The sequence below is a fragment of the Pteropus medius genome, unplaced genomic scaffold (assembly GCF_902729225.1).
Source record: "Pteropus medius unplaced genomic scaffold, Ma_sr-lr_union100, whole genome shotgun sequence".
Classification (NCBI taxonomy): Eukaryota; Metazoa; Chordata; class Mammalia; order Chiroptera; family Pteropodidae; genus Pteropus; species Pteropus medius.
Genome location: NW_024352783.1, coordinates 10116296 through 10132709, shown reverse-complemented (window position 1 = coordinate 10132709; position 16414 = coordinate 10116296). Strand labels below are relative to the sequence as shown.

The following is a 16414-nucleotide window of genomic DNA, read 5'->3' as shown; positions in this document are numbered from 1 at the left end:
GCAGTTCCTCTTGTGACCAGCAGCTGCCTCATTTTTCCCACTTGCTTAGACACTCAGATCTCTTTTAGGGAGTCAGACGGTACAGTATGCCTGAGGACTGACTTCTTACTCTACTCTCCCTCTGCCTCTCTCCTCAGACAGATTCCCTTCCCTTGGCTTCCTCCCTGGCCTCCTGATTCTCACTGCCTGTCATGGCTTTTTTGCTGGGGAACCTCTTCTGTGGGCTCAGGGGCCCTGTAATTGGTCTAAGCACTCGGGTCCCTAAAGAGGTACAGACATTTTCTCCTCTTTGCTGACTTAAAGCTGGACGGCCCATTCAGTCTTCCCTCCTGGCTCTTCTCTGAAATGGACACCTGAATGACTTTCCCAGGGTTGGATAGAGAGTTGACAGTTCTTTCCTAGTTCCTTTCTGCTGGGAGGGGACCTCCAGGATGTTTGGGACACAGGTTCACACAGCTATTTTAGAGGAGGTGGGAGTTGGCAAGATGAGGTGGCCTCTTCTGTGCCCTTCAGCTGGGCTTGGTCAGGGCTTTCTCCCAGTCTCTTATCTTGGCTCTGCCTTGAAAGTTGGGGAGCCTGTTCGACCACATCCCTGGCACCCACATTCACTACCAATCCCATGTCCACATTCACACCTCACCTCTCTTCCATGAGGGTATTTTAACATTTGTAACACATCTGGATAATGTTAGACACTTCTACTGGGCTAGAGGACATATCCCATCACCTGTTCCTGAGGTAGGCATCTCTCAGCCTCCAACCAGAGCACCACTGAAACGGGCAGGAACTGAGGTATCTAGGAACCCTGGCTGCCCTTGTTCCATGCTCTGCCCTTGAGTCTCCAGCCTTGTTTAAATTGGCAGGAGCTTCAGAAGCTCCATTTAGTCAGCAGTGCAACTGCAATGCAGATCTCTCCTCTTCCCTCAGGGCACCCCAAAGGGTCTGCACCTCCCTGCCATGTTCCCTGTACTCTAGGTGACTTTGCTGAGCAGTCTATTCCCCTCTTCTAGGTATAGCTTTAATAGGGGCCTTCTGTGGGCATGGTTGGTTCGAGTGCCCAAAAGAAATTTCAGGTCCTATGGCGGGGTAGAAAGCAAATCTTTCAACCCCACAAGTGTGCGAACTACTCAGATTACAGGAGTGAGGCCCTTGTAGAGTCTGCTCATCTGCTGGCTTTGCAGATACAGTTGTGGCCTCCTTTTTCGCTTTGGGGCCCATGCAGGGTTGTGGTTAGAGGGTAACAGATCCAGATCTGGATCTGAGTCCTCTGTTCTTCCTTATGCTCCCCTGCTGCCTTTCCTGATGCTGGTCCAAAGTGGACTTTTCAGCATCCAGGCTGGTGTAGATTCTTGGGCAATGTCCCTGGGCAGCTCTGCCAGACTTCCCCAGAGCCAAGGTACCCAGTGCCCTCACTGTATAGGTGGGGCCCATTGGTGAGTGTATTGATCTGGGAGATCAGCACTCAGCCCCTAAAGTGACCTGTTGTGGGGAACTTTGGTAGCATGATTTCTGGTTTCCTGCCTTGAGTGCACGGAATAGCCCCCAGTTGCAGCCCATCTGTGTGCTTGCCAGATCCACTCTGGAAGGCAGTTTTAGAGCTAAGTCTAAGCTCTGACAGTAAGGACAGTGATAGAAACAATGATGTGCCCTTCACTCCAAATCCAGTGGTCAGAGTGGAGACCATGTTATTATCCCTAAGCTGCAGGGCCCTCCTCACTTGCACTGTGGTCATTGCAGGGTCAGCATCCAAGCCTGGTTCCGGCAGTCTCTGCTTGTCCTGGACTGCATTGCTGGCACTTCCTGCCCTGTCAGTGACAGGCTCTAATCTAGGCTGGTGCTAGGCTTCTGGCTGAATGCCTCCAGGCAGGAAACATAGGGTTTGGTGCTTGGACTACTCAACAAGGTGGTGTCCTAATCCTTGAGAGCAGGGGTCTGACCTTCTGTCTCTTCTCTTCCCAGTTGGCTAGAGATGCTCATGGTCTATCCCAGGACTAACAAGCAGAACCAGAAAAAGAAGCGGAAAGTAGAGCCTCCCACGCCACAGGTAGGTGATGGGTTTGCCAAGTGTCACCCCTCGGTGGAGCTGGGGAGAAGTGAGAGAATTAAGAGCACCCTGGGAGGTTAGAGGACTTCAGGACCCAGCCTAAAATTGGGAGTGGAGTAAGATATTAGTTCAGGGCTCAGGCGGTCATCAGCCCTGCGTGTTCCCCCTCCTTCCTTCCGATGGTTCGTGGGATGCAATCTACACACTGCTCTCTGAGCCACAGGGCAAGACCCATTACAGGTACAGGGTGGCCTGCTCATGTGCTCTTCAGTGTCCTGCTTGTGTGTTCTGAGGCTTTCTCAGATGGTTTCCTGCCAGCAGGCAGGTGCTGAGCAGCAATAGCACAACATGTATCCTTTCTCCTGGCTGTCCTGCCTACTGCTAGGGAGCAAAGAGCATGCTGGGGAGAGATTCTTGCTGCACACACATTCCTTGTGTGCCTCAGCTCAGCTCCATTTTCTACACAGATTGACCCTGCAGACAGAAAGCTGAGAAAGGGGGCTGGGCAGGAAGGTCCTAGAGTGAGGGGCTCTCAAGGGACCCTACTCCTGCTCTGGGCTTTGACCATAAATGGAAAAAACTGTCACTGGCCTTGAATTTTGTGCCCCGGCCATGATTTCCATGTGATCAGAGTGGGAAGTGGCTGGGGTCATCCCTCCAGGTCCAGTCCTTCCCCAAAGGCCACTTTCCTCCTCTTTCCCTCCCCTACCATTGTGCAGGGGCTCAGGGCACCCAAAGGGATTCTACAACTCCCCGCTATGCTCCTCACACTCCTGGGGCCCTGGTGCAGCAAATTAATTTTTCTGAGCTTCATTGAACTGATTTGCAAAGTGGATCTGTTGAAATCTAGTTAGACAATTATTGTAAGCATGAACGGAAGTACTGAGCCCAATATGGGTACTCAGTAAATGTTATTTTTCCTCCTCCTGCTCCAGACTTGATTGTTAGCAGGTATTCTTGCCTTGTTTAGTCAGGTCTTACGGTGACCCTGAGAGTGAGAAGGATGGAGATTGGGTCCCTTAGGCATCTTGCAAGTTCCAGAGCCTGGCAGAGAGCCAGCCTATGGCAGAACCTGGTTACCCCTGAGGTTCAGCAGTCTTCACTAGCTGTTCTCTGCTTCACCAAGTGACAGAAGTCGTCCTGGGCAGGCCTGGGTCCCAGGTGTGTGCTGGCCTGGGTCCCTTTCTCCTCCACATACCCCCATCCCCTGTGGCTCCCCTGAGCATGTATACCCTGACTGGCCTCCTGCTGATGGAGTACAGCTCTGGGCCTGCCCTCTATCCACCCTCCCCAAAAGTCTCAGTCTAGCATCCCCTGAAAGGTAGTGTCCCTGGCAAGAAATTGGCAAAAGACAATCGGAGTCATTCCTGGAGACTGAAAGTGGAGCTTCCTGTCAGGATATAGCAGATACACATTCAAATCCCCCAAAGTTGCTTGATTGGAGAGAGAATATCCCAGGCAGAATAACAGTATTTAGGATTCTGAGGCATTTCCAAGTTATGCCTTGGAAACAATACTGGAGCAGAGCTCCTGCCTCCAAATAAGGCAATTACATATGCAGAAGACGTACTCAGCCCAGCCCAGGGAATTTTGTTATGTCCCTGCTTCCTGGCTGTCCCCTCCCCTATGACGTCTCTTCCTCCTAAATACTTCCAAGCTTCACCTTTTCATTTGGAAGCAGGAGACACATGATTGCAGAGTGGGGAGATCACCCACTTTCCTGATGGTCTCTTAGAGCCTGGGTCTCGCGGGATCCCAGCCTCTTCCAGTCAGCCCCTCCCAAGCACTGGCAGAAGCCAGCCTGGACAGGTTTTTTCCTTCCTCCTCTTGCTTTCCAGAGCATCACATTTGAGGCCACTGGTTTCTGGAAGTTGTGAACTTTCACCAGGGACCATGCCCCTGTGAGTCAGTCTCGTATGGTGATGTGGGGCATCTCCAGAGGAGAGCTGAGGGCTCTCTGGGCACGCTTCCCCTCCGCAGCCTGATGCTGAAGGTGTTCTAGGGTCCCCTGTTAGAGACAAGAACCTAAGACCCCATACCTGGCCTCTTTCTCAGTGGCCCAGGAGAGTTTCAGATCAATGAGGAGCTGGAAGCATTACTCTGCTTCACTCTGTCCTCCAGGAACTTAGGTAGGAAAGCCCAGGGTTCCCTTTCAAGAAAGGTGTCTAAGGCAGTTGGTAGCTGGGGACATGTAGAATACAGAACACAGTGGTTTGCTGAGGGCATCAGAGAGAGGCCTAAGCCAGGCCCTGAGAGAGGATGAGGATAAGGATTCAGGGAGAGCAGATAGCCTTCTCAGGCAGGACAGGGGGTCCCAGCAAAGACCAAGGCAAGAGGAGGAGACAAGCTTGCCTCGATCAGAGCCTCTGAAGCCTGGGGCCTTAGAGGCATAGGCTCCTGGGAATTGCTTCTTACTTGGCCACTATTTACTCCAAGAGAAAAGATTTTTCCTACTTTTCTTGGTACTGAGATGCCTAGAAAAGGAACAGTAATTCCTTTTGGGTATGATCAAGGCAGAAAGGATGGAGCTCTTACTTCCCTTCCTCCAAATCCTAGAGCTGGGAGGCTGGGGTCTTTGTGTCTTCCCCAGCCAGGTATACAGGCCCAGGGGCCCAGTTCTTCAGGTGGAGCTCTGGGAAGCCAGCTCCTCTAGCCCTCCAGACTCATGGTCCTTGCTCTTGCCTTTCTTCAGAGAACATAAAACAGCAGGCATCCGTTAGGACATCCCTGCTGGTCCAGTGCGCTGGCCCATCTCAGCCACACGTGTGTTGTGAGTGGCCACTTCTGCTTCTTAGGCATCTCATTTTCTATTTTGGTGCCTGCTGCTACACCCCACTCCAGGTCAGAACACTTCCTCCCATTGGTTCCCTGCTTGGTTTCTGTGCCCGGGAAGTAAAAGGAAGGCTTTCTATGAAACCTCCTCCAGTGGGGGCACCTGCTTATTAGCACATGGAAGCTACAGAGGCCCATTGACCAGGGCTAGCCTTCCTGCCCTTTTTCATCTTTCTTCCCTACTAAACTCTTTCTGACAGCTAGATAAACAGCACAGACTATTATAGTATTAACAGCCCTGAGCAGTGAAGCTGTCCCAGCCACACAGGGACTAGCACATAGAAAACCTAATGCTTCCACTCCTTCCTCTTGCACAGGCAGCCAGGGTCTGGATCAGCATGAGTGTCAGCACCCTCTTCACAACAGCAACTGTGGAGAGCAGAGGTGGTGCCATGTGGTCCTGAACTGGCTCATGCAGAGGCTTATTCTCCATATATCTGCTTTGGAGAAGAGAAGCAACTTTACCCTGAGACCAGGCTTCCCAGCATCACCTATCTAGCCCCCTCTTCTAGAAGCTAGCATGGCTTTGTTCCTGCTGTCTCAACATAGAGACAGGAGAAAGCAGAGCTACCAAAGGAGAGAAAAAGAACTCCCTGTGGACCTTGGCCACTATTCATGCTCTGGGATAGTCCTCCAGAAGTGGGGAACATGGGTAGGGATCTGTGGTTTCAACCAGCCCTGCACAGATTGGGAGGCCCAGGGCCAGGAGGTGGCTCTGTAGCTGCTTGGTGCTGGGAAATGTGTGTATTCTCCAAGCTCCGAGTCATGACTCCTTGAATCTGGGACCTGAAATTGTTTCTGCCTCTTGAACATCCCTGCCACCCCACCCCCTTCTCAGTGCTAGGGTCCCCCTAGCATCAGATATGTGTGCATGTGCCATAGGCTTTTCACCCACAAGGTGGAGCTGAGAGCACTGGCAGCCAGGGCCACTCCCCTCATGAGCACAGTCACCTGTTCCTTTCTTTTTGGCCTTTTTGGCAACCTCTGCCTACCCTGGTCCAATCTCCTCCATAGAGGGGACCGATTCACCAAAGACGGTGGTCTTTATGTCACCCCCACCCAGCTCTGCAAGTGGAATCCAACTCCACCCTGAGCCCACCAGAGCTGTGGATGGCTTCTGGCCTCTGGCCTTTGAGCAGAAGGCCCTGGGTTGTTGGGAGGGGGCATAGCAGGGGACTTAGAGTGGCTTCTACTTTAGAGAAGCATTACTGCTGGGACATGGAATGAGGGTAGTATGCTGACTTGGAAGGACAGGTTGCCCTGGTGCTGGATCTCCTTGGGTCAGTGGTTCTGTTGGAGCTCTCAGGAAACTGTCAGAAACCATCATTGTTTTCTTCTGAGAAGTCCACTTTATCCGAGGAGGTCAAAGTTCTTGGGACTCTCCAGCCTTGGAGTTGGGTCAGCTGAAGGCTCTGACGCAGTAGGAGGTTATATGTGTCTTGGGTCTGTGGGAAGAACCATACTGGTTTTACCCTTTGCATGAGGCCTAGAATCCTTAGAAAGCTAAGGAAACCTTTGGACCCAGACAAATGCCCATCTTCTCACGTTGGTATCTGGGCTTATCTTGGAGGCCCATCTAAGGCAAAGCCTTTTCCTACCCCATCCTGGGCCTTTCTCCTGCTCATAGGAGTGCCTAGGGGTGGAGAATACTTGGAGCCCTACTTTCTTCCTTTCTGGCTATGCAAGTGTGACACCTCCTCTCCCTTCCCTGCAAAGTGGGTTGATGAGGACTAGATGGTATGGTGCCCAGCCAGAGCTCCGCATATAGCTGACACCAGTGGCTATAATAAATAACCCACTGGTGGTTATACTGGGTCTGCATGTGCACACATACACATAACCTGTGTTGTCTATAACCCTTGCAAGGGCCCAAGTCACAGATGGATTAAGGTAGATTTCTAAAAATAAGGCTTGGCCACCGGGATGGGAATGGGAGGGTGAGCATTTGTACATTATCCTCCATGTTTTAGGGAAAACAGATGAGATGTACCTCACTTTTGAAAAGGCCTAAAGCCATGTAGCACCCTCAGCAACTGGCACCTAGGACCTTGGGCTAGATAGGAGACTGACTTGTGCCCAGGGTATAAGCTGGTGCTGCAGGGCAGCTGGGTTTCCCAGCCCCACCCTTGTCTGGCCTCTAGTTTGTAGTTTTGAGTGAAAGTTCGCTACATACTCTGGAATTGGACTCCCTATGTCTGACTAAGCGCTTTTTGCATGACTATTTCTCCCACAGAGCAGCCCCAGTTCTGACCTGATGGAGAGTTGGAATTGAGACTCTTCCCTTCTTGGCTACAGGCACGCATCTAGCTTGTGCGGGGGGGCGGGCAGGCAGGAAGGTGGGTGCAGATTGGAGTGGTATGTTTGCTTTGTATCTGATGACTACATAGTATCCCAGGTATTCTCTTTTAGCATTCTAGGACAAAAATGGGAGAGTAGATGAGGCCAACAGCTGGCCCTGGCATGGATGCTGAGTGAACACATGTGTATCATTCATCTGTGTTCTTTCTTCACCGTGTACTCATGTCCTAAACGCCCAGAAGTCTAGGAATGACAGACTCTGAGCCAACCACTTTTGGTCTTGCCTTTAATACCTAGTTCACTGCTCTGGACTCTGGTTTTGTGGGCAAGGAGAACTTGCATGTATTTGGTGTTGGGACTCTAAGCATTAACCCTAAGTCTTTGCTCCATGCATTTGCCAAACATGGCCTGAAGCCCATGGGACCAGGTACTCTGGGGGTGCTGGCTGGAGCTACAAAGGAGAAAAGGCCACAGTGCCATCCAGAAGGAGCTTCTACTCTGACCAGGATGTCTCTATTCTGAGTCTTCTCTCCTGGGAATTCTGGGCCCCTGATACTGTGTAGTTGATCTTGCTGTTCCCCCATAGCCAAAGAGCCAGGCACCCAAGACCTGTACACCAGCTTGGGCTATGTCCTCTTGTGCCTACATCTCAGACACCACTCTCTCCCCCAGGAGCCAGGGCCAGCCAAAATGGCTGTCACCAGCAGCAGCAGCAGCAGCAGCAGCAGCATCCCCAGTGCTGAGAAAGTCCCCACCACCAAATCTACACTCTGGCAGGAAGAAATGAGGGCCAAGGACCAGCCAGATGGCAGCAGCCTGAGTCCAGCTCAAAGCCCCAGCCAGAGCCAGCCTCCTACTGCCAGCACCCTGAGGGAACCTGGGCTCGAGAGCAAAGATGGTAAGTGGTGGCCAGATTGGCTCAAGTGCTCACCTGTCCTGATGCCCCTCCTCATAATGCTGTAACAGGCCTCTATCCCTCCAGAGCTTGCACTGGGGGCTCACTCGGGGGCCTGTACAGTCCAGTTGTGAGCCCCAGGCCTCCTCACCTTCTGTGTCCATCAGCCCTAGGCAGAGCGTGGCCTGATGTGGGACTAGGATACTGGGCTCCAGCCTTAGCCTTGCCCCTCCTGCTCTTGAGTCTTATCTGTAAAAAAGGACAGCACCTGCTCTGTTATCCCCAAGCAGGTGCTATGAGAGTCAAAGTGCTCTATAAAGAGGTCTGTGTATAAGGAAGCCTCTGCTTCCTGTTCATTGTGGCCGCTTTGTGTTTGTGGCCTAGTTAACCCTAGAAGTCCACTGAGAACAGCAGTAGTTAGGGTGGTCTTGTTTTTCTCCTCACAGTCCCATCCTGCAGGCCCCTGCGTGAAGTAAGGGAAGAGGGTGCCAGAGAGGAAACAGCTGGCATCACCGTGCTTTCTCCACTTAACACTTGGGAGTTGCTTGAGCAGAAGAAGGGCAGTTGTCTCTGCCTCCCTCCTCCAAGCCCTTGAAGGCTTTGCAAAACACAGGCTAGTTTTTGCCATTTATACTTTGTCCAAATTGTTAAAGATGAGTGGACAATTGGGACTGACCCAGCTCATTCAGGCCAAAATGCATTTGGCATTAACTCTGGGCATAAGTTGCCTTAATCCTCATTTGGTAGCACATACCCATCCATATCTAAAGTCTGTTCACTCCTGGTTTCTATACAAGTCCTCTGCCCTTTTCTCCTCAAAAATGTACTGAAAGACTGAATGGCTAGCCGGCTGTTGGTTCGTCCTTGATGTTTAGTCAGAAGTAGTTGTTGGGATATCTTTTGTCGTGTGGAGGTGGATCCTGTTCTCCCAGCTGAGCCTCCAGACTAGAAGTGTGGGCCTCTCTGACAGTCTGATCAAGAGGCAGCCAAGTTAAAGGAGAGATGGATGAGGCACAGTGGGAAGGAAATTTTTTTCCCCATCCTGTGTCTGCCCTTGGGGAACCACATTGGCCTTTAAAGATGAAGGTAGAGAGAAGCCCCCCATTTGCATCTGCATGAGCTTTTAAAAGCATCCTCAGAAAGCAAAGATGGCTAATTGTGTCTCTTGCCTCCCACTCTCTCTTCCAGAGGAGAGCACCATGATCGGCGACCGCATGGACTGTGGCAGAAAAGTCCGGGTGGAGAGCGGCTACTTCTCCCTGGAGAAAACCAAACAGGACTTGAAGGCTGAGGAGCAGCAGCTGCCCCCGCCAGCCTCCCCTCCCAGTCCCAGCACCCCCAACAACAGGTATAGTGGCCCCAGACCGCCCTCCCAGGAGCTTGGTCATCCCCTTCCTTCCCCAGGTCCTCGACCCCCCAGCCGAATGGTCTGCAGCAGCTACCTCGGCTCCCTGGATGTGGCCAGCCGGCCCCCCACCCATATGGACTCCAGCAGCGATGGGGGGCGGGAAGCAGAGAGACTGGGGCGCACCTTTGCCTTTAAAGCCAGCAGGCAGTATGCCACCCTGGCCGACATCCCTAAGGCCATCAGGATCAGCCAACGAGAAGCCTTCCAGATGGAGAAAAGGCGGCTGGAGCATAGGACTCGGGCCCGGAGTCCTGGCAGGGAAGAGGTGGCGCGTCTGTTTGGCAACGAGCGGAGGTAAGGAAGGAATTAGAGAGCTGAATGCATGTGCACACACGTGCACACAGGCTCTCTCCCCACACCCTTAACACAGTCTCTGCTAGATATACTCTGTTTCTTTCTTACACGTGTACTCACACAGTCTCACACACTCATATATTCTGTTACATACTCCTACATGCTTTTCTCATATATTTTCTTATGCACATATTCCCTCTCCCTACCCCGCCATACACACACACACACACACACACACACACACACACACACGTGTCCCCTAAACCTTCCTTGGGGAGCATGCTCATTCTCCCTGTCTGTTAAGAGCATGTGGGGAACCTTTCCCTCTTGACCCTGGACTCTGGTTCCAGAACTCAGCTCCTAGTGGTCAGAATATAGGATCTCTGGGTACCCAGAAGCCTAGGCAAGGGGCCAGCTGCTCCCTCTGAGTATCTCCTAGTACCGAGACCCTGGGTGAGTTCTCAGCTGCCTGGGCCATGTGTGACTGGATCTTTTCCTTCCTAGCTCAGTTCTGTTCTCCAAGGAGACAGCAGAGGCAGTAAGACCCCCACAGATGCAAGTGGTGGCAGAAGCTCTGCTTGCCCTTACCAGTCTCATGTGTATGGGTGAAGGGCATGGAAGGAGAAACAGGGAAGGTGGCCATGCCTGGGATGGCAAGGTAGCAGCATAGTTCCTCCCTTGAGTACTCTCTCCCACAGAAAGCCACAGGGCAGCCAAAGCAGCCTGTGAAGCTGCCAGGTACCCGGCAGAATCACTCTTTGTCCAGACTTGGCTGAAATGTGAAATGGGGAGTTTTCCTGGGGAGAGATGGGGTTTGGACGATGGGCCTAGGACAAAGACCAGGGGCAGAGGTGTAGAACTCGACTGTGGTCTGAGGAGAGGAGGGCTCTGCCCTTCCCTTCCCTTGTTCCACTGTCCCTGTGCTTTTCAGAGAACTGAGGAAAGATCTTGGTTCCATCTCAGGCCTCTAAGCCCAGGTCTGGACCAGAGCACCCGAGCACCTCCTCTAATAGGAGCTTGCGCCCGAAATAAGTCTGTAAACAGAGCCTTTGTCTTTCTTTGTTTACCTGCCTGACGACAGGGTTCTTACCCAGATGACCTCTAGGCTGCCGGAGGCTCACAGACCCCTCTGAACCACTTGAGAGTCTATGTGTACATTTTGCCAGGGGAAAAATATTCATAGTTTCATTAGGTTCCCAAAGAAGTTCCCTTTCTGAAAGAGAAGTTCAGGCCTAAGTTCCAGAAGTATTCACAGAGTATTCTCGTCGCTCCTCCAAAGCCTAAGTAAAGCTCATAGCTGGGACATGTTGTGGGGACAGGCCAGGGTGGCAATGGATTCCTCTCAAGGTGCTCCCTTCTCTTCTTAATACTCACCCACGTGTCCCAGATAGAAAGGACCTGTGGACCTGTGGGTTAACCGCCAGGATAAAGAAAAGACACGTAGAGTATTTGGTCTTAAAAAGAGAAGACAACAGAATATACCTAATTCCGAGGAAGAGAGAAGCTGACCTCTTGCCTTGGAGGTGCCTGCCAAGCAGTTGGCTGGCTTCTTGTTTCTTTAGTACTCTCGTGAGATGCCTGCATCATCATCCCTAGTGTGTAGATACAGACATAGGAGCCCAGAATCAGGGTAGCTCCTCGCAGGAACAGCCTGGAGCAGTGGAGCCAGGACACACATCTAGCTGGGCCCTTAACTGAGAAGGCCCTGCTCCCATGATGTGACCCAGGACTGGGTCCTTTAAGCAATTAAGGAAATATATAAATAAAGGGACTTGCCAGAGATTTAGTAAGCCAGCAGCTGTGGTTGGGGAGGCTTCGCACTGGCTTGTGGGCAGGCCGCATGTCGTGAAGGCTTCTGTGTGGCAGCCATGCCCTTGGTTTAGCAGCAGATCAGAGATTTAACATTTAGCATACCTGCTTGGCTTTGAACTCGTTCTTGTCTGGTGGCCTGGGGTGGATGGCATCTCTGAGGCTTTGCTCTCTACATGCTCTTTGCCACCATGGGGATGGGTTTTCACCTGGTATTGGCACCCCTAGGACCCACCAGCTCTGCATCCTAACACTGTAACATCACTTTCTTACTGCCCTTGATAACATCTGGCTGGCTGATGTCACTTTGAGAGGTCTGCTCTCTGGCCTGAGTAGCTGTGCTTGATTGGATTCCTGTCTCTGAGTTGAATAGAGCAGAACTCCACATTGGCAAGTTGTTGGCCACAGCTACCCAGAACAAACTAGGCCTTCCCAGGAGCCAGGCTGGGTGATGACAGGGCTTAGTTTCCTGAGAAGCCATGGCCCTGAAGCAGTCCTCTGTGGGCCAACCAGCTCTGCTTTTCAGACTTGCTCCAGAGCCTTTAAAACATTTCTTGGATGGTGAGTTGCTGCTGAGCAAGCATGGGGAGGCCATGGCCCTAGTTGAACTATGGGTGACGATACCAGGGCCAGCTCCCGTGTAGTCCTACCTGCCCCTAGGCTAGGAACCTGGAAAGGTCAGCCAAGCAGAGGTACAGCGCCTCCTTTCTGTGCTGTCAGCCAGCCCAGGGAGGCATTTGTGGCCACACCTGTAGTACTTCAAGGGAACCAAGTTAAAAACTTCCCACTTTGCAAAGTAAATGTGGCTGACCTCACTTGAGCCCCTTCTGTGTGTAGAGGCTGCAGCAAGTGCCGCTTTCCTCTTCTCTTGTCTGACTCTTCTCTTCACAGCCCTGGCAGTCCTGCAGCATGCAATTCGCATGTGACTTGGCCAGGAACTGTTTCTCACAGCTTTCCTGGGGCTTTCTAGGCCCTGGGCTCAGTTGAAGGGGCTCTTGTTCAGCAAGTGGTGGCACCTAGACTTGTGAGTAGGCCTGGAATCTTATCCAGACCTCACCAGGACAGTCGGGCATGGGGGATGCCTCACCGCCCGACCAGGCTGAGCACTTGCAAGAGCTTCCTATGGTTCCAGGAACTCCTGCCTCTGCCGTAGCTTCCTGCGCTCAGACACACGCCCTCTCCTGCTGCCCTCCCTCAGCCACCCTGCACTGCTGGTTCTGGCAGGCTGGCCTGGGAACAAATTCCTTTCCTGGAGAAGACTCCATAGAAGCTTAGTGTATAGTGGGGTGCCCACGTTTCTTGTGGAAGCACAGGGAGAAGCAGAGAGCTCAGGTTCCCCAAGAGTTCTGCCCCTGGTATTAAGCCTTCCTTGAAGAATCCCTAGGAGATCAATATTTGTTGGCAATTCTCCCTAAAAAAAGCTAACCTCTGAGGGAGAAATGTTTCAAGTTTTGAGCTCGTTTCCTCTTTTTTTTCTTAGAGTTAGATTTTAGTTAGTTTTCTAGGCTCAGAGGCCCTTCACTCGCTTCCCCTCAACTATCCACCACTTGTCCAAAATGCAAGTAAACCGCTCCCTGAGAGATGACTTCAGGACACTTGCCTGGGTGTCCCTGTGGGAAGACGGGCCTCTGGTCCTGCAACGTGTCAGTGTCCAAGACCCAAGCACCCATGCTCACACCCACCTCATTGACTCTTCGTGACTCAGACAAGGATGGTCTCTCCTCCTCAGTGATCACCTCGGGTTTTTTTTCTTTAATTCTTTGGATAATTTTGATGTACCATTATTTGATTTTAAAAAGCCGTCTTTTTCTGTTTATTCATTTTCCAGCCTTATTTTCTTTCAGGTCTTGCCCCTCTCCACCTTCTCCTGCTGTGTCGCTGTGTGACGTTACTCGCCCTTCCTCCGCCTGCTTCGCTCCCATCTCAGCTCCGTCTCCAGCCATAGATGGCCTGATGATGCCACCAGCCCTTTCACACGAAATCAACTTGCTTTGTTTTTGTTTTAATTTATTTTTTGATTCTTTTTACTGTTGGCAGAAACAATGTTAATTCATGGCCCTTTTTCTTGCTAAATTTTGACTGCCTTGGGGTGGGGGCTGCATCATGATCTGCTAGGAATTCAATGAGGATGGGGTCATCCCCCTCCAAGGTGGTGGTTGCCTTATGATCATGTCTGTGGCTCAGGAGAGGATGCCTGGTGATGAGCTATGTGATTGCCAAGTGTATCAACACAACAGACCATGCAGGGACTTCCATTATTAGGTTTGGGAGGGCAGAAGGCAAGGACAGACTTGGCAGAAGGAAAGGCCCTTGCACATGAGTTGCTGCCAGGCCCTGCACGGCTCTACCTTCCACAGTAGGGGTAAAGAGAGTTCAGGGAGGGGTGTCAAAGGTGAACTAGTCAACTGCTGTATGCACAGCCTATACGCCCTGTGGAAGGGAAGGTCCAGGGATGGCTGGCATGGGCCAGGTGTGGGGGTGTTGGCCAAACGAGTCCTTCTGCAATGAGACCAAGCCTGTCTCGGGCTGTAGGGGAACCCTGTCTCTCCCAGCAGGGCTCATGTCCTCTCTTGTAGGAGGTCTCAAGTAATTGAGAAATTTGAGTCCTTGGACATTGAGAAGGCAACAGAACACATGGAGACCAACTTGTCAGCTGGGCCTTCACCATCAAGCGATACTCGCCAAGGCCGCAGTGAGAAGAGGGCATTCCCCAGGAAGCGGGTGAGCACGGAGGCCTGAACAGTGCCTTGTGGGCCCAACATGGTCCCACTCTTCCCTTCGAGGCCCCCAGCACACACTTGGTTGTACTTTTGCTAGGCTTTCCACTCTCCTTTCATAGTTGTTTGCTTTGGTCTCTCATCTCCTTCTCCAATTAGTGAACTTCTTAAGGACAAGTCTTGTCCTCTGCATCTTTCTTTTAGAATTTCATCTCTGCTAAAGGCTGTTCTGACAAGCCTTAGATCCTCGGTACTACCTAGAGCCTCTCTCTTCCTCTCCGAGGTAGCCCAGCCACAAGCCTGAACACTTTTCTTCCTCTTTCTTCCAAGTGGTGACCACAGCCCTCATTTCTCTGCTTAGTCCACAAAGTAGACTCCGCTTCCCATCCTCCTCCTCCCAGGCAGCCTGCCCAACTCTTGTGGCCCTGCTGTGTCCAATCTTCATCTTGCTCCCCAGTTTCTCTGTGAGCTTCTGAGGTGCCCTCCTGCTCTGCTCGCAGCCACAGAACTAAGGGCTCTTCCTTCTGTGACCCCAAGAAGCAAGGGGCAGGGCAAGATCAGGAGAGTAACAGTGACTATGCAGGTGCATCTGAAGGACAGGACTGCTCTAACAGCCAGGGTAGCTCAGAACCCACATTGTGAAACAAAGGAAGGCACTGGATGGGGAATCTGGGATGCAGGCTCCTGTCCCCGCCCTAGCAAAGACAGAGCACTCTTGTCACTTGAGAACAAGGCCCCTACATTCCCAATCCTCCCACAGCTCTGGCTGCTGGACTCCCTGTTCCCTGCCTGAGTTGACGCTTGTACTGACTGGTGGCTGCTCTCTGCCACAGGACCTCCCCAGCGAAGCCCCCACAGCTCCTCTCCCGGATGCGTCAGCTTCCCCCCTGTCTCCACACCGAAGAGCCAAGTCACTGGACAGGAGGTCCACGGAGTCCTCCCTGACGGTGAGCCCAGGCGCCCGTGCACCAAGGCCTGGAGACTGCTCCTGCTGCTTGTATCACTTGAGGTCGATGTCTGCTTCTGTCCGTGCATCTGCGCTGGCTGTCCTTTCTGTGCACAGGCCCTCATGTCTGTGCATGGGAAGCAGCTGCCCTGTTTCTTACCCTTTTCTGGGCTACATGAGCATCCTGAGCTCTGAGGTCCCCAGTGGAAGAGGCCCCCTGGCCAGGCAGTGGAATCCTGACTCCAGAAGATCAGGGCCATAGCAGAGAACCTCATCTTATTTTGGGTATTTGTTTCTGTGACATTTTGGAGACAGGAGGGCCCTCCTTTGCTGGGAGCACTTGCCTTGTTCATGGGATTTTCACTGCAGAGGGAAAACAGGCATTTGCTCCAGATCATTTGAGCTACAGCAGGGAGGATACAGGTAGGGAGTGGTCGGAGGGAGTCCAGGCAGTACCATCACCCCTGCCAGCAGTGACACGCCAGAGGCCCTGGGGTTGAAAGACAGCTGCTCACATGGTGACCTGGGGCTCCTTTCTGCTTTTGTTCTTAGACTCCTGAGGAGCCTAGGGCTGATGCCACCTCTTCCCCAAAGGGGCAGTGAGCCACCAACCAAATTGACACAAAACTGGAGCAAGGACAGGAGGTTTCTTACCTGGAGGAAGTTTAATTTTTCCTTGAGTTCTGGGTTTTGCTCAAGGGTTTGGAGCAGAAGCTGGTCATTGTCTTGCCACTTCACACCTATTTTAACTCCCTCCCAGTCCCTGGAATACAAAAAGATGTCACAGCTCATTTCTGGTCAAGATGGCTTTAGAAAAGTAGAGGGCAGATGGGATGAGAAGAATGATCCATGTCTCTTTGAGGCACCAGCCTTGCAGGTATCCAGATGTAAAATGCAAGCAGGATCCAGGTGGGCTGCAGGTGGTCTCAACGAGTCTGAATGGCACAGGTATAGGAGGGACCAGCAGGGAAAGCACCCTGTTCAAACCCTGCTGGCAGGCCTGCACCCCTGCTTTTCTGTCTGTTGGCCTGGTTTTTCTCATTATAGAGATACGGAGGCTGAGATTCATCCTGGTACAGATAAATGGCCTGAGGGTTTTGGCAAAGTTGCTCCCGCGTCTGACTCAATACTAGACGTGGTCTCTGCTTCTTGGTCTTTTGCTCTGTCTTTC

At 52.1% G+C, this 16414-nt stretch overlaps 1 protein-coding gene across 14 annotated transcripts in view; it reads left to right on the top strand.

Moving 5' to 3' along the window:
• The window catches only part of MPRIP (myosin phosphatase Rho interacting protein), a 146141-nt gene that overhangs the window by 87765 nt on the left and 41962 nt on the right, over window positions 1-16414 (top strand). For 5 of the 14 annotated variants that reach the window (XM_039847597.1, XM_039847594.1, XM_039847595.1 and 2 more), the window contains 6 exons: window positions 1960-2044; window positions 7847-8072; window positions 9258-9417; window positions 9619-9771; window positions 14157-14301; window positions 15131-15244. In XM_039847597.1, the coding sequence (XP_039703531.1) occupies window positions 1960-2044; window positions 7847-8072; window positions 9258-9417; window positions 9619-9771; window positions 14157-14301; window positions 15131-15244 (883 nt within the window). Of the gene's footprint in view, window positions 1-1959; window positions 2045-7846; window positions 8073-9257; window positions 9772-14156; window positions 14302-15130; window positions 15245-16414 lie in introns of those variants that run through there. The other 9 variants (XM_039847599.1, XM_039847601.1, XM_039847605.1 and 6 more) reach the window with 5 other exon arrangements.